Source organism: Enoplosus armatus, chromosome 6, assembly GCF_043641665.1.
Source record: "Enoplosus armatus isolate fEnoArm2 chromosome 6, fEnoArm2.hap1, whole genome shotgun sequence".
NCBI classification, from domain to species: Eukaryota; Metazoa; Chordata; class Actinopteri; order Centrarchiformes; family Enoplosidae; genus Enoplosus; species Enoplosus armatus.
In genome coordinates this window covers 16,257,233-16,275,934 of record NC_092185.1, presented here as the reverse complement: position 1 = coordinate 16,275,934, position 18,702 = coordinate 16,257,233, and the positions used below count along the sequence as shown (strand labels likewise).

At 39.6% G+C, this 18,702-nt stretch overlaps 1 protein-coding gene across 1 annotated transcript in view; it reads left to right on the top strand.

Annotated features, from left to right (window-relative positions):
• The first annotated feature begins 2,929 nt into the window (after positions 1-2,929).
• Positions 2,930-18,702, top strand: part of ppm1h (protein phosphatase, Mg2+/Mn2+ dependent, 1H) — a 29,618-nt gene continuing 13,845 nt past the window's right edge. The window contains exons 1-4 of the mRNA XM_070907569.1: positions 2,930-3,162; positions 12,787-12,945; positions 14,188-14,196; positions 15,411-15,762. Coding sequence (XP_070763670.1) covers positions 2,930-3,162; positions 12,787-12,945; positions 14,188-14,196; positions 15,411-15,762 — 753 coding nt within the window. The remainder of the gene's footprint in view (positions 3,163-12,786; positions 12,946-14,187; positions 14,197-15,410; positions 15,763-18,702) is intronic.

The following is an 18,702-nucleotide window of genomic DNA, read 5'->3' as shown; positions in this document are numbered from 1 at the left end:
TAATGACTTTTGTTGTTAATGCTGATACATGCTAAACATCAGCAAGTTTCCAATAATTTATTGTTAACATATATACAGTGTTGTTAAAATGTACATTATCACCTCACCAGAATATATGTAAAATGTCCCATGAAATGTGAGCTGACCACTGCAGATTTATCACTTTACTAGATATCTGTAGTATAGAATAGTCCAGGATCCTATTCAGTGTTCTGGTTGATGTTTACTGACTATGGATGGTTGTATTTCCTGCCTATGGTAGAGCACATCATCTCATGTATTCCAGTTTACAATCTGGTTTGTTGTGTGTAATTAGGTCAATAGAGCTCTTTGCTGGCAAACTCATGAATTATTGATTGGATATAGTCTGCCAATTTGGCAACTCCACTTTCACTGGAGTTCATTTATTTTCACCGGAGACATTCTGTATAATGAGTGAGCTCGCAGCTTTAATGGGCATGTTAACTTAAAAAGATTGAAAACAATATAACTGTGTTGGTGAATATAAATGAGGTACTATAATCTTCAGAGAGTTGAGCACTGCAGAATACATTTCACATGTTTATCACATATGGAGCTCATTTCACATGTGGAAAAATTCACATATTGGAACATGTGGTTTAGGGCATCTCACTTGTGATAAATTGACATGATAGAGGAACATCAGATTTTCAGATATTTCACATGTGAAATGTAAAAAAAGAGAGAATACATTCACAGGTAAAATAAATGTGGGTTTAATCAAATAACCATGTAACATTGTGTTTGTCTGGGTGTATAATGAAGCAGGAGGTAGGTGGGTTGGGGGCCAGTTGGGGCTAACAGTAAAGTTTTGCCCTGGGGCAACCAATCTGGCCATGCTTGACTCGAGACTTAAAGCAAATAAGTAGTTCTCACATAACTGGAGAATTATTATACGGCACATGACTTAAATGATAGGTACATTAGATTAGGTAGATTATGAATGAAAGTGCATGTAAAGCCTTACAAACATGATTATAAGAGATTTACATACTCTCTTAAATTAGTTGTGTTTGTGACTCTGATGCAAAACATGCGCACTTCTATTTGCAGGCTGATCAGATGTCTGCCAACTTTCAGTGGACTGAAGGGCTGTTGACAGAAGCAGTCTGTCCAAATGGAAACATTTTCCAGTGAATCTTAAATGGATCTGAATCAATTCCCAGATGAGTCTAACAGTGCCTTTCTGTCCCTAGAAATAGGGTGTTTTTTTTAAGTCATTCTCAGACTGTCATGACTTTTAAACTTCATGTTTCAACGCTGCCGGTCCATGCACAGAAAGAAGCCTGTGAGTCTGATTTGTGTCTGTGGGTTGGCTGGTCTGCAGCCTGTGGTATTGTATAACAGATCATTTTGTGAGGTTTACTTCTCCAAAATGCAGCTCTAAGTGTGTTCGTAAGTTCATGATGTCTAGACACACATCCTGGTGGTTTGGCTGAACGCCCAGCCAATCAGATTCAAACCAACTCACAGGCCAAAACAAACTGGAAAAAAAAGAATTTGAAACAACAGGGATACCAAAGCAACAACAGAGAGTGACATGAGATATTCTGCAAAACTGGCCAGATGTGTCGTATTTGCAGTAATATCTCTGGCTTTGACTGAATTATTGTGATGACTGTAACCCTCCTGTGTGTCATCTAGGAAACAAGTTGATTTCTGTGTGCTGGATTCATTACAGAGCCCAAAAGTCCAAGTGTGTTTGAAACTACAGTGAACTCATGAGGAAATGAGGCTGCCACAGTCAGTATGTGTCTCAAATCTCTTCTGAAAATGTACTCAAATATTCTTAAATATTTGTTCCTTGATTTGAGTTATTGTCATTTTATTTATTTTAGCTTTTTTCCCTGTAATTTGTTTTACCTTATTTCATCCTGATGTACCTTATTTACCTTTCTTTTATTTTATTTTATTATTGCGTCTTTAATTATTGCAATGGATTGCTCCTTAAATAAATATTATTAATTTAATTGTATTTATTATTATTTTTTGTTTCTTCTCAATTACAGCCTTGGTTGTCCCCTCTTATTTCCAATGGATGCTTGTATTTGTCAGAGAATAACTTTTTGACAAACAATATATATATATAATACATTTGTTCAAGTACTGCCTGTATAACTTACAAAACACAAAATATTTCCTTATTTGGTGAAATAGCAACGCTTAATGGTCATTTTAGCATTTTGTCACCTTCAATAAATGAGCAAGAGAAGCCCAGTTTGTGGCAAAGGGAAGGGTTACCACTTCAGTACTTAACTATATATACTGGGTTTCAATACAGTCAGAAGTAAACACAGATATTCAAAGGAAACAAATTGGTTGGTTTTGCAGTGAATATTATTATTTCCACGTACAGCAAGGAAGCAAAATCAGTGTCCACATGTCAAGTCTAAGATATTATGATTACTCTAAATATAAACTGCAATTGTGCTTAATAGGTGAGAATGTAGTGTAGTGTATTACAAGTGTGTGTCTATGTGTTAATGTGTGTTCATATGTAAATGGACCCACTTTTCAGAGCATGGGTCAGCCCTGACAGCACCCAGTGCTGCGTTGCACCTTGCCCAGGAGGTAATCGTCCCTCTGGTATTTACGCACCTTTGACCTCCAGCACTGTCAACAGTAAGCTGCTCACTGAGATGCCAGTGAGACCAAATCCACCAGCAGCAACCGGTTTGTCACATGACTAGCGTGCAGCGCTGCCTCCCTGTGTGTGTGTGTGTGTGTGTGTGTGTGAGTGAGGCTTTTTATTTCCGCGTTCACCGAGGGAGAAGCTGAGCTGAATGAGTTTTCACGGCCGCTGTGTGTCTGTCTTTCACGCCGCGAAACTGCGTCTCCGTGCGGGCATCTGTCGGGCGCGGGGAAACTCACGCATTCGCATCGCCTCGACCCACGCTGCTGCAGGACCATGCTCACGCGAGTGAAATCGGCGGTGGCCAATTTTATGGGAGGCATGATGGCTGGTGGCCCCAACGGCGACCATCCCGGCGGCTCGGATCTGCCGCTGAAATACCCGTACAGCAGACCGGAGTTCCTGGGACTGTCGCCGGACGAGATAGAGTGCTCGGCGGATCACATCGCGAGACCGATCCTCATCCTGAAGGAGACCAAGCGGCTGCCGTGGTCCACCGGCTACGCAGAGTGAGTAACCTGTATGCGTCCATCTTTTCTTGCACAGCACACAGCATCCTCTGGAAGTGAGCGCGTCCTTCCTGGACCACTGGGATCACTCACCAAGGCGTAAACAAAAGCACCAGCCGCTTATCATGTTGTTATGGCAGCTTTCATGTGTATATTACATTTAAAACAGGCTATGCAGCAGCATCTGGCCTTAGCACATATATATTCCATCAGTGATACCCTACATTACAGTTTGCCATGGGGAGGCCGAGACCACGGGACATAAACATACCTCTCTACCAAACACACAAGGCCGCTATAATCTAGCCTCTGTGGCCATATAGGAATGCCTTATTATTGTGATGGCGTAGTTGATGGAAAATATCATAAAGAAGGCTATAAGAAGGTCACTCAGAGCTTACTATTGGTGCAGACTGTAAGATAGGAGAGCATACTGTATGAGATCAACAGTAAACTGCACCCTTTTATTTTTAAAACAGCAATATGTTTTATTGCTACTGATATATGAGGCAAGCTCTCACAAATAATCACCAGATTGACCACTTTTCCTGTTCCAGTGCTGTGTCGTGTGCAGAGTCTAATATCAGTAGTTTTTATTTAGCTTTTTGTTATCTCTGTAAAGCTGTTACGTGGAACACTTGTAGAACAGCAGGTTTGCAGTATTTGCTCATTCAATGTTTGCCTTGTCAGACATTAAAAGTCAACCTCCTTTTACTTGACAACTGAGAACAGAATCGCAACCGGACCTGAGATCATCTGTTGTATTATTGATATCACATCTTATGTTTGGGGCGTACAGAATCCATTTAGCTCCCTGCATCCTCCTGCCGAGGCTGTAATAAACCGGTATATTAAAAGGAGATATTATAAACAGCATTTAGTGCAGCAGCTTGACTCATGAAAAGCTAAATTGTTACTTTGCGTCTATAAACTGTGCCGTTAGTATGGGAGTGCAGCTGCAAAAAAAAAAAGGGCAGAAAATGCAGACTTGGTGAAATATTTCGGACTCTTTCCAACGTCAACAAACAGGAGAGGGAAGTAAGGAATCACTCAATTTGCACGCTGGTAAGAGCAGCGTCAGGCTAAAACCTGCACAACACACAAAACCAGTTGACTTTACATTTCATACAGTTTATGTCACATTTGGCAGGACGTAACTCACAAGATATGATAAAGCCTTCTTCTCATCATCGTCTAACGCCCGAGAGCACAGAGTCACAATCACTTCTACTCATGCAGACCCACATAAAGTATCCGGGTGGTCTGGTTAGTGAGGCTGTCTCATAACTATAGAAGTCACAGTTCAGTTCTCGAGGCAATCCTAACTACACAGTTTGTGACGCGGCAGTTTAGTGCCCTGAATTCATAAATTCACAAAGAAGAGCGAGGTTGTTCTGTGTTTTTCCCTTGACATAAAGTCTTATCTCCGTGCTGTTGATGGCCTGTTATGATAGAGGGCCTATTTCGATGATGTAGAGGCCGCTGTGTGCAGAAACTCCCCCTATTTCTTTGCATCTAATGTTTCAACTTCAGCCTTCCTGCTGTGAACCCAATGTTAGATGTGCAAATGCTTGTCATCTTAAGGCAGCCAGGGCTTCAACACAGCTGACCAGTTCAGTCTCCATCAGGCAATAGTTCTTCGTTTACATGAGATTAACAGGACAGAGTAACACTTTGATAGCAAAGAGAGAGATTAGGGCTGCAAACATCAATTATTTTCAGCATCGATTCATTTGTTGGTTATTTTTCCAATTCACACATTAATCGTTTGAAACATAAAATGTCAGAAAATAGTGGAAAAAATGACAGCTTGTTTTATGTGACCAACAGTCCAAAACCCAAAGGTGTTCACTTTGCTATGATGTAAATGCAAATCCTCATTTCAGAAGCTGGAACCAGAAAATTTGCCGTTTTTGCTTGATTCAGTGCTAAAAATGATTGTCAATTCATTTTCTGTTAATCGACTAATTGATTAATTGACTGTTTCAGTACTAAAAGAGATGTATATGGTCTCTGCTTAATATAGAATGGAGAAATCCTTTGAAATAGTTGGGTTCTCATACACACCCTCCTCTATGCTTCCTCATGCTAATCTGCCATGAAGAATTTTTAATCTCAAGATGGAAAAGAAAGGGCGATAATTTTCTTCTGTGAAACCATCACCCACTCATGTGTTCGAAAGTGGGTTGAAATGAAAATCCTGATTTGATTTTTTTTTTCTGTGTCTTTATAAATCCACATACTTAAATAAACAGGATGCATAATTCTACAGGATCAGTTGAACTGCACATAAATGCGTGTGCATGTGCAAGCTTGGCGTTGCTTCAGCCAGGACTGAGCCATGCTGGGGATTTGTCAACAGCTGGCTGACCAGCAGGCTTTGTTGTTGTGAAATGTCACTGTCGACGGAGAAAACCTGAGCCCATAAGAGATGATGTGATCCATACAGATCCACTCAGGAGGGTTAACACGGCCGAATAGCAATGGATCTCTCTGATAAAATTAAAGATAGATTGCTTTTTTATATTTTCTACCTGCATAGTAGATGTGCATACAGTATTTGTGACTGACCAGCAGCAATCTGAAACACATACTTTGATTTGCGTCTTTGAATAAAACATGACTTGGATAAGTGTGTCTATTATGCCAATTTTGGTAAATATTGCAGTTTAACTTAGATTATTTACTTTCAATTACTTTTTAAATTTTTCAACCAAGCTAGTGGATGCGATGTTGGACGGTCGGTCCATCACGTTGGTCCAGACTGAAATATCTCAACAACTATTTGATAGGTTACCATGACATTTTGCACAGAAATGTTTGGTCTGTGTTTGTGTTTTAAGCATCAAAATTTGAATTTGACCAATATTTTGTTTTATGAGTGAATACCTGCAAAACAGATGACATTTAAATCAGCCTCAACTGTACTTTGTGTTTAGTGCTAATGTAAGCATGTTAACACACTAAACTAAGATGGTAAACATGGTCAACATTTTGCCTGCTCGGATGCTGACATCAGTATTCAGCCCAAAACACGGCTGTGCCTAATGCTCTCATGTCATATCAGAACATCTAAGTCGTAATTACAACCGGGAAACTCTTTTTCTGAAATCTCACTAAATAAGTGACCAAAAACCAAACAAATAGGGACGCCTCACATCAGCCAAAGTCCGTCTTTCAATGTAATTACACACAGATATAGGGGACATGGTGTTATATTGTCAATATACAGTATTTTAATTCTCACACAACCAACTCTGTAATCAACCGTCTTGTTGATGTTGCTCGCGAGAATCTTTCTCTATTGTACCATCCATCCCATATGACATCAAGTACAGCCTCACAGAGCTGCTAACTGGTGGCTGTAGACTCTTATTCATATTTTCTACACACATATTAGATGTAACGTAGTGTTTGTGACTTGCCAACAGGAATAGAAAACAGATACTTTGATTTGGTTCTTTTTCTTTGAAGACAACACGGTTTGAAGGGAATCTCTGAGATAAAGTGTGTGTATCCTTGGTAAATGTAACACCTATACTCAGATTATTTGAGAAACAGTTGCTTTATTGCACTTTTTACATTTTATTTCAACATTCTTACTATTTTTTCCACTTTCTAAAGTACGTGAAAGGGTCCCATAGTGTCAGTATTCCAACATTTGAATGTCATTAGCAATGGACTGTAAAATCAAAGTGTAGGATCATGCAGGTTGAATCCCTGCTCTGTTCGGTGTTTTTCTGCTTCATACCCCTGCCTGTCTATGAGTAGGCCTCTCTCAGCTTCCTGGGGTTATTGTGTTGCTCCCTGTGGAGACAGGAAGGATTCTGATGCACCGTCTCTGAGTGGGCGCACTGACTTGTCAGCTCCAGTGAGCACGATCACTTGAATGGATCAGTGAGTATTGCTCACGCTAACTTGTGTCACCCTCTCTTCTCCAGTGCACTTACCGGCCTCACTTTTGCAGACAGGCTACATTCACTGCTGCTTTTGTCTCCAGTTGTTCCCCTCCATCATGTATAAAACCAACACTAATGATTCTCCCTTGTGTACTCTGTTCACTGTGAGGGTGCAGTCCACAGTGCTGCTGTGTTGTATGTTGCTTGGTGTTTCCAAAAGTAGCGGAAAAGAGGGGAACTGCTCTTGATGTCACCTTCAGTGGAGTTCTCTCTCCAGGAAGTCTTCAGGTTATGAGGGGTTGACCTTGCTTTGACCATGCCCATTCACAAAACCCAAAGTACCAAGTCATGTACACTCAGTGGCCACTTTATTAGGTACACCTGTGCAATCTAATGCAACAGCTCTGCCATGAATTCTACCTTTTACAACGTTGTTGGAAATGCTGTATGTTTATTATTGAGGTCACAGTTAAAGGTGGTGTTGTATTGGACTACATTATATTGAGAGGTGTTTCTAATTTTTTGTCCATCCAATTTTCATGCATGACAATATTAGAAACACCTCTGAATATAATGCTGTCCAGAGCAGCAACATCACTAACATATAACTATCATTTCACTGTCTCATATGAATATTTGTGAGACAGTCTTGTATTTGTTTGTAATGTTACTAGCTTACGTCACAACCCTCAGGTCAGTGTACACATACAGCAGTTTGTGCACCTATAGGCACTTTAAGCAAGTTGTTAAAGGTCACCTCATTAATAGCCATTATCATTTAATTGTTTGGGTGCAGTCAAATGAAAATCGATCGAGTTAATCAAGGAAGTAATTGGTAGATAAATGTACAATATTCATCAGTTGCAGCCTTATTTAACCTGATGAAGGTTCAGTCAGATTGTCTCAGCGCCACCTACCTAACCTCTCATCATTTCTGCTCTTGACCTTTTGATGTTTCTATTGACATCATTTTGATTGAACTGTTTGGCTCTAGCCTTTACCTTGTTTGCTACTTTTTGGATGGAAAACAGTGATGGGACGAGAGAGGGAAAGAAAGCTTTGGAAAGAATAAGTTGTGACAAAGCTTTCCCACCCACTCATTCATTCCCTCACTCTACTGACCCAGTACCAATGACACACACCCCTGCAACCTCAGCAGCCCTCTGATCAATGCTTAATCAATATGCGTGTCTGGAAGCTAAACACTAGCACCACCACTGCACATTGTATGTTTTGTCTGCAGGTCAGCAGACGTGCGTGTGTGGGAGGGCATGTCAGTGCTTTGGCTTACGACTAGAAGGCTGGAGGTTGGCTTACTCAGCATTTATATCTAACTTAAGGGAACAGAGATGAGAAAGATGTTGAATGAAGTTAGAGCATGCATGTTCAGATAAGATGGGTTATAATATGTAAACACCACAAATATGTATGCTGTCCTTCTATTTTTATTGTAGGTGTGTCCATGATACTATTTTCTTTTCAGTATTTTCCTCTACTTTATTGATATTATTTCATTGTAAATGAGCTAAATTAAGTCGCACTCATCTGTGGAGAGGAAGCGCATGAGCACCGCTTTTTACATACAAAGCTCTCCAGTACTCAGTCACATGATGCTACATCAACACGGCACATCGCTCTGAGGCAGAAACAGCGCAATGCTGTTTCAGTTCAGTGCCGGCTTTCTTTAACGTGTAGGTTTACTGTGAGTTACCATTATTGAACAAGACGTGATGCTGGGCTGCAACTAGCGATTGTTTTCATTAATTATTTATCTGTGGATTATTTTCTCAATGAATCAATGAATCGTACTTTTGACTTTAAAATGTCCGAAACATTTGAAAAATGCTCATCACAATTTCCCAGAGCCCAAAGTGATGACTTCAAATTGTTTCTTTTGTCCAACCAACAGTCCAAAAACCAAAGACTCTTCATTTACTGTCATAAATGACAAAGAAAACTGCAAAACCTTACATTTAAGAAGCTGGAACCGACAAATGTGTGACATTTTTGCTTGGAAAATGACTGAAAATGACTGAAACAATTAATCACTTATCTAAATAGGTGGCAATTCATATTCTTTAGTTTGACTAATTGTTGGAGCTCTGCTGTAATCACATGATAGAATCATCTATATCATTATCTTAAATGATCTGTTTGTGGAAACTGAGATGTTGCAGCAGAAAGTACAGTAGCAAGAGCATACAGCCACAAAAATAAGAAACAAAGAGAAAAATACAAAGGAATACAGCAAAGGATTATCTAAATACAGATATAATATGCAATAAGAACTTATTCAAAACATTTAAAATTACAAATGTTAATGTACAATATGTAAAAGCAGCAGTGATATTGGAATATAAAGATAGGTGTTTAAATGTATAACAAATACAAATACCCAAAATGTGACCACATTCTTATGTCAACAGGAGTCATATGCTGCATATACAGAAAAATGTAACATACAGCTTACAGCACACAACAAAAACACGGCTTAAAATGGAAATGTGTATACTCCTTAAACAGGATTTGATTAAACACAAAAGATCCATTGAATTAGGTTCTGGATGAATGTAGAAAATCAGTTACCGTAGATGCAGTGCAGTGGGTCAGTAGCTAATCTGACAAACTATAACTACCTGTGTTCTGTGGACAGTGTATTTTTAGCAGTCATTGCCTCCAGTTTTCAAAATGTAGCTGTATTTAGGGCTGCAAGAAGATTTCCATTACCAATGAATCTGTCCAATATTAAACATAAGTATTATATTTACAGATATATAAAACAGAGAAAAACAGCAAATCCTCACATTTAAGTAGCTGTAACCAGCAACTGTCTGCTTGATAAATTACTTTTAACAATTCCTTTCATGTCAAAATTGTTAATTGACTAGTTTTACTTTTGAAGTGTGATGGCATTATTGTATCAATATCATAACGTCCCTAAAACAGCCGGCTTGAGTCTGACAATGCCTTCGGAGCAAAACCTCAGGTCAAGTGTTACTGAAAAGAAAAAGAAAATCCAAAAAGAAGGCCCACTGCAGATTACAGCTCTGACAGGGTTATTAAGATCATGCCAATGTCTCAAATGTGAAGAAATGAAATGAGGTAAGCGAATATGACAGCCCTGCTCTCAGACACAGCTCATGCCTCGGGGTGTGGATGGCTTTTCCTCTCATATCAGAGATGAAAGGCTTGAAAGCTGAACTGTTAATCTTGTGATCTTGTAGGGTCAAATGAATCCTGCTCCATGCAGCGCTTTGGTCTCAGACACACATGATGGCGCATGAAGTTTGTGGCCTCTATTCATCGTATGAAGTTAGGTAAAGAATGGGACATGCCGTTGGCTTAGCATGTTTTCACCTACTGACTGCACATCACATATACTGTTTTCTAGACTATACTGTCATTTCATATACTGATTTTAAAAGCTTGTGGGAAAACTCAAAATGTATATGGTATAGATAAGACTTGTGAACTGGCATGAACTGAAACTAACTGCTGCCTGGAAGGTTGGACATCTAAAAACATTTGGGATGTTGTGGAAAATAGTCTAGTAATGTACAATAAAACTTGAAAAACTTTGAGGTATTTCTCTGAAATAGTTGTGACTAAATAAGCAACAACCTGAATTTGTTATGAATTAATAATAGTTTAATACTTAAAAACTAAAGAATCCCATCAGGACTGTGTGGATGCAGTTTGAGAAGACTTTATTAATGATTGCAAAATAATCCAACATCCCAACAACTTAAATCTTTTTTTGAAGCTTTTCAAACATATTTCATGCTCTTCATGCGTGGATGGAATTTGCACTGTTGGCATGGAAAATTCATGCAGGTTCCTTTCAATCCAAAGATATATAATATTTATGTAAATTCTAACGATATAAAACAAAGAAAAACAGCTAGTCCTGGTTTCTTTTGTAGAAACTGGAGCCAAAAATGAGCAAATATTTTATATTTTATATAATAAATTGATTGGAATAATTGACTTAAATGATTATGTGATTATTAAAACTGTCGGTGATCAGTTTGTTTTGATAGACTAATAGATTCATTGACTAATGTTTTCAACACTATTCTGATACAAAGGGAGCATCTTGTAATGCTTCATTCTTATGTAGGTCGGAGTAGATTCACTAGAACAGTTGGGTAGCTGCGTAGGCAAATGTGTGTGTTTCCTTTTAAACCTGTCCTATTGACACACTACGGGGAGTGTGCTATTATTAGGTTTTAGGATAGGCAAGTGGTGAATAGCCGATTGTGTAAGACCCCAATTAAAATCACTCTTACCGAGTGAAGGTCTGCCCAGTCAATATCCGTCAGTTTTACAACCGACAGTGTTTTCTTAGCTGGAGACGGGGGATCCCTGCTCTGCATGTTCATCCCCATGACCAATTAGGATTATTTATATAAGATCCGTCATATGGAAGCAATCACGAGTGCCTGTTATATCAACATGTGGCTATATAATGTCTCATTTATTTGATAGGATTCGCACTTGAGACATGCTACCTATAATAATACATCATCATTTATTAATTGATTTTATTTTGTATTATTAATCTGAATCTGCAAATTAACTGGTAACTAAAGTTATTGAATAAATATAGTGGAGCAAAAAATTACACAATTTGCCTTATGAAAAGTAGTGGAGTTGAAATATAAAGCATCTCAAAACTGTACTTAAGCACAGCACTTGAGTAAATGCACTTAGATACTTTCCACCACTGAGTTAAAGTGACTTAAAGCCACAAACACACACACTTTCCACAAAAATACATATTCATATTTCACATTTTGTTCCTGCGTGCCCTTTGCCTGTCTAACCTCTTGAGCTCTACTTTCATAAGCTACTGTATGCACAGTTTTAATAGGGCCACTGTAGACTAACATCTCTTATGGTGTGGCTAAATCGAGAATGCCTGGAGTATTGTTCTTGTCCATGACTACAGCAGCGGCGCACCATCTGCCAGGTGTTGTATAATGCAGTATTTATGTGTCTTTCTGTCCTCTGTGGGTCAAATTGAAATGTGTATTTAAAGAGTGTGTATCTGCCAACGACTTGCACTGTCTCACTTAGTGTGTCATGAAGGGAAACTCTTACAGTCTTACGAATAAAGAAATTGTGTTTGAGTATTATAGTCCGAAGAACGTCATATGGATTCAAGGTCACAGCTTCAGTTGAAAGGTTTTGGAAGACACTAAACCACTTAAATTACCTGTAGCTGTGTGTCATCTTTCACCACCAACATTCAGGAAATCTTAGTAGTGATAAATGCAGAAAGGCACAGTCACCTTTGGAAAAGTTTAATCCTAGACTCTGACTTCCTAACAATCCCTGCCTAAATACTGCACATACGTTTTGTCTAACGCTCTATATTTGTATGTATATTGTATTTATTATTCATACTTACACCTGTATATTTATAGCTGTGTCACGTATAGTACACACGTCATGCCTGCCTGTTGCAAATATCTGCACAATTCATTGATATAGTCTATGGTATTGTAGTAAATACAGTACAATCTATTTGGCTTTTTAATTATTAGTTTATATTATATTTTAATGTCACATCTCTAATTTCTTTAATATACTATTTTATTTTCACTTAATTCATTCCAATAGTTTTTGGTAGCTCTTTATCTCTTGTCTCAGATGTCCTGTTAAACTGAAGTACAGCTTAAATCCCCTTTTTTGTGTTCTGTTGTTCCCCCTCTCTGTCCAGGGTGATCAATGCAGGAAAGAGCACATTAAACGAGGACCAGGCCTGCTGTGAGGTGCTGGTGGTCAAAAGGAGACCTGCAGGAAGCTCCACGCCCAATCGGACCCCCATGACCCGCAGGAGGTCTTCCCTGCCCAATGGAGAGGGTTTGGGCCTCCGGGAGTGCCTGGTCAGTCCTCCCTTTGTTATCCTTTAGCAATAATCACAAACTGACAGGATGGATAAACATGTGTGCTCTGCTGACAGGATCTCTGGGTATTGAAGCATTTTGACAAGTCATGTTGTTCTTTAATTTCCTGTATTTTAGAGCAAAGATTTAAATAAGAATTTTAAAGAACAAGTAAGAGCTGAATTTTATACTTCAGCTCAATTTAAAATCATATGCTACTGTGGGGGGAGCCATCCTTCCGATAAGATGTTAATACTGGTCACAGACTGGAAGCTTCTACATTTTAGCATTTATTCACTGATGAAATCCACGTAATGATCAGAGTGGATGTAGACCTTGAATGTCCCTGGGGCCTGATGTTGGGACCCACTGTCCCCTCATCCTGTCCCATCAGCAGTTTATTGGGGCGTATAGCACAGCCTCCTTTACGCACCACAGTGGCCTTTAACAGCTCTTGACAGCCACGAACACGGGCGCGGCAAATGCGAGTACATTTGCTCACGGAAACACACGAATCGGCTTTAAAGTTAACCTTGTGTCCTTCCGCAAGCACAGCATGTCGTGTACAAAGGAAAAGTGTATATTATTATGAAACATAAACTCACTGCTGTGTGCTTTTTTAGGGCAGTGTACTACATTCGCACGTATTATATATTGTATATTGATACACTTAAGTCAGTCAATGACAGTGGTGGCTGAAAAATCTATTAAACCACTAAACATTGATGTCGATCTCCTTCGTTTCACTTTGTCTTTCTGATTTGACATGCACTCTGTGATTTCTGTTTTTTCCTCATTGCTCTTTCATCTCTAACTATTCATATAAAGCACTTTGGGATTTAATTACCAAAGGCAATATATTGTCTATATAAAGTAATACTGCTGCTAAAAAAATCTCCTCTCAGCCCGCCAGTACTCTACTCAGGCCCACCCAGAGCCTACAGCAAACTCATGCAAGTACCTCATGACTCACTACTGCAGTGATACTAGACCAATAAGAGTAGTGTAGAGCCTTTCTAGTGCTCTTTGTTTGCTTCATAGGCTCATGTTGTAGAGTCTGCCTGCACTATATTTAGAAAATCAGAGCTTTAGTGTGTGCAGAAATATGTCCAAGCAATGATCTACACTCAGTGACCAGAAGAATGCAGTATAAACCCCATCCCCTGCAGAGGAGGGTCAGCCCTCTCTTGTTCACTTTACATATGTGTCACGGCATGATGATATGTGTGCAATAGCAACTCCGTGTCTATACTTTAATTATATACGATGCCATTTCTAAGAATGAAGTTACATTGGTATTTAACTGACTTGGAAAGAGCTTGGCCATTGGTTCTAGGAGGGCAGAAGATCATAGAGTTGCTGCACTGCAAGGCGGCAAACTCAAAGGTGTGCTTTGAGTGAACCGGATCACAAGACACTTTGTCTAATCAGTATGTGGGAGGTGGCACTTTGTAGATGAACACAGAAGACAGTATTCATCATGGCGGGTCTATTAAAACCTGCAGATTGAAGCATTGATCCCGGAGCATACATTAATTAAGGAAGGGTCCTTTGACATCAGAAGACTTGAATTGAATTGACCACTGCAGCCTCCTGAAAGCGATCCCACTGAACACCTTCTGTATGGGATGAATTTAAATGCAGTAGAGTAGAATGGAGCTTTCACCCATTAACACCTGTGCCGTGCAGCTTCCTGTTCGAGTCTCCCGGGTCCACCGTTGGTCCACCGTGGTATTAAACAAGGGTTTCTATTCTTCTGGTCACTGAGACAGTATATATCAGTGGTTCCCAACCTTTTTGGCTTGTGACCCTTTACACAACATCTGCTCGTTACCCCCCCGTCACAGGTTGCATTACTATATGTCAGTTGCAAGCAGCTCTATCAGTGTTGTTGCCCTCTCAGATTCATTTTAATAGTTTTTCTAAAAGAAGAAAAGCTACCAAGTATTTGACAATGAAAAAGCTAAGATTTGTGTTGCAGAAATAGTGTTTTTCTCCTTATTTCCTTTTCTTATTTTTATTTATAGTATCTTGAGACTAGTGGGTCCCTCTAGGTTGGGAACCACAGCTGTAAAGGAAACTTTGAATTACCCCACATTCACAATTTTATCATTCTGAATGACATTTTGATATTAAAATATACTTTATCTTGTTATTGGAAATACTCCATCCATTTGCCTGCCAGAAATGCTTATTTGATTTGTTGTTATCAGCTTCTGATTGATTGTAAGATAAACTGTTAAAGACACTAAATCATATTAATAGGGAACCATGTAAACTCAGATTATTTTCTGTGGATTGCTGGTGACTACAGAAAGTTAAGTCATGGCCAATATTTTCAGCTGACAAACTTATTGACAAAACTCCTCTGCTTACACGCTTCATCCCAGCAGATGCAAATATTGGCACAAGAGATTCAAGTGTCTGATGTGTGTCTGACTCTTTGTAACCAGGACAGCTCTGAAGACCTAACCTTGCACTACTGGGCGTTGTTTGATGGCCACGCTGGCTCTGGGGCGGCAGTAGTGGCTTCCCGCCTTCTGCATCACCACATCGCCCTGCACCTTCAGGAGGTGATGGAGATCATCTGCACACCAAACCTTCTAGCCCCCACATGCCTTGGGGAGGAGCCCATCAATCACCACCTCACCCCAACATCCCAGCGGGCCCTCACCAGGGCCGCCTCGCTCCGCGGCGCTGCCGGGGCTCCGGGCTCACCCAGCACCCCACCCACACGCTTCTTTACTGAGAAGAAGATTTCACACGAGAGCCTGGTGATCGGAGCCATCGAGAACGCTTTCAAAGACATGGTGAGAGGCGTGTGCTTGGTATGAAGTAGGAATCGGAAAGTTGTTGATTAGAATGTGCTCATTTGATTGACTTCTAATCCTCTTTTTCCACAAAGAAACAGGGACAATTCCTCCCTCAGACAACCTTAAAGATACATAAAGTCCCTGATTCTGTTTTTTTGTGCCCCCAAATCTGGGATCTTCTCAGCTCAACTGTCTTGAAACTCAACATGAGTTGAGTTTCATAAAACGTGAGCTGGGAGAACATATTGAGATTTTCCCTCTCTATATCAAAATGAGGCATTTTATCCCTAAACTGATATATAGTATGTTATCAGTTTATGATGTCTAATGTCTAATGTTCCTTGAGTTGTGCTACTTCAGTTACTGATTTCCTATAATTCTCAGAACAACACTGCCTGACATCCTCCTGTCCAATCACCCAGAGTTGTTGCTTCCATCCCTGGTTTTATGTACTTGGAGAAAAAGGCTGGTCATGCCTTTTCTCAAAAAAACCCCAAATGTTTTTCTCTTTTTGTGCATTTGCTATTTACTTTACACACACAACATAACAGAACTTGGTAAAAACTGCACAATGATATAGACTCCCGTACCAAATTGTGTCCAGAATTTCCAAACTACTATTCATTCACACAACAGGCGGCCAAATTTATCAGTATCTGTGCACATGTGGAGGAATCGGTATGGTTACTTAACATCCATTAAACTCTAATTACTTACTAAGTCAATTGATATTGATTCACTGTAATTAGATGGTCAAGCGAAATGAACAGAAGCCTCCCAGTTTCCTGCTGTTGGTTTACAATGATAAGCACACACACGCGAATCATTTCCCTGTTGAAGCTTATCTGTGGATACAGTATATAGAGTTTACTGTATAGCACAACCGCCCTAGTTTTATTACATATCTCAACCTAAAAACCCAGTAAAATGACACTACAAACAAAATCTATATTTCAAGTATTAAAAACTCATCCCTTGTAGCAGCAAAAAGCTTTCTGTTCCTTTGCCCATTAAGAGCTGTGGATGGGGTCAGCTTGAATTATGTCAGTTATAATTTATTCCAATCCTCTAAAAAAATCTTTCAAAACACCCACAAAAACTCCTGAAACCACAATGACCCACCTCTCTGCTGCCTATCCGTGTGCTCAGTATGTTCCAAACAGTTAGTGTTGCACATGATGACTGTTTGTGCTGCTATCACGCCAACATTAAAGTGAGATTTTAGGTATTTACTGTACTGCTGTAAATTGACATGAACTCATCTGGATGAAGAGATGTCTTCCCAGCTTGTACACTATTCCACCAAGTACCTTTTCCACATTCATATTGTGTGACTGTTTTCCCTCAAACTGGAAGCATATGGTGCCAGTCAGTCAGCAAACCGCCTCAGAGCGAGGAGAAGTGATGTACTTTTCCCTTCAAGCTGCTGCGGGTCACACACACACACACACTAGCCATCTGGCCGTGCTGTAAGTGGATGCTGGAGACTTAACTCGTGCAGAGGCCAAGCGATCAAGACCAGAGCCAATCAAAACAGTGCGGGCCTGCCTGACAGGCTTTGAAGGGGAAGAGGTCAAAGGTCACCGGCCTCAGTTTCAACACCAGGCTTTCGATCAACAGTCTCTGTTATGTTTGTCCTTGTTTCGTAATGATCTCATGCACAGTTAAGTCGCCCTTCTTCTTCTGAAATGAAAGCAGTTTTACTAGAAGTAATTCATAGTTTGCCGTGTAGAGCGTATAATGCCTGCCAACAGATTTAAACAAGCAAATGACAAGATCAGAGTAAAACAGTTACACTCAATATACTGCTCCACCCTTGTTGCACGACAACTCAGCTGAACAGGGTATTAATGATGATTAGAGCCGCAACTAACCATTCATTTCATTATCAATTCATTTACTTATCACTTTACGTTATTTTCTTCTCAGAAATGACCAAAAATTGCCCATCACAAGTTCACAAAGGCCATGGTGACGTCTGTTTTGTCTGACCAACAGTCCAAAATCCACATATATTCAGTTTACTCTCATGGACCAGAAAATGTTCACAGAGGCCCCCGTGGGATAAAATAAAAAAATACATTTTTAGAGATATTAATCAATAATTGAATACAATTGATTTAGATTTCTATTTTTGTGACTGACAACAGACCAAATGTGCTACTGTAAACCCCATCCAGCTGGCCTTAGAAACAGGTTATAACACACACTGTGAATTATCTTCCAGTAATGCTCGACCCAGATCTGCACAGCACCGATTCTTTGCTAAAAGCTAATATTTGTGTTGTGGGTGAGATCACTCGGGGAGGATACATTAGGTCTCGATAGAGAGCAGTGCAGATCAGTCAATCAATTAGAAAATACAATTTCTCAGTGTATCCTGGTGTTTCCACCTCTTAACCACTAGATGGCAGTGTGCAATTAACTATTTTTATGGCCATAAAAAGGGAAACAGAGCATTGGGACACTTGTGTGTGTGTGGGTGTGATTGATGCTAGTATAAGGATCAGTTAATTAATTGAAAGTCTGTTGTGAATTTTGGGTTAATGATAAGAGTCATGTTTTGAACTACTTATGATAATAATAGAACTACAGTTGGACAGTGCAATACAATGTGTTACAACATGGCAGTAATCTGCAAGATTCATATCATAGGAAATTAAAATTATGATCCACTTCATACTCTGTAAAGTCATATATAGTATATTTACATATTATATATTCTGGCTTCACAATGCAATAGTCTATATCTCTTTTGCTGTCTGTTCTTCTCCGTTCATCTTTTCCTTGTCAGATACGTATCTGCCCACGACTTCTCGTAATCAGCAAACAGTCTCACTCTGCTTCCCGTCTCTCCTCTCACATGCCTCTCTAGCTCTTTATCCAGCTCTGAATCTGCACCTTTTACCCCTCTCTTTCTTAAAGTGGAATTGCTCT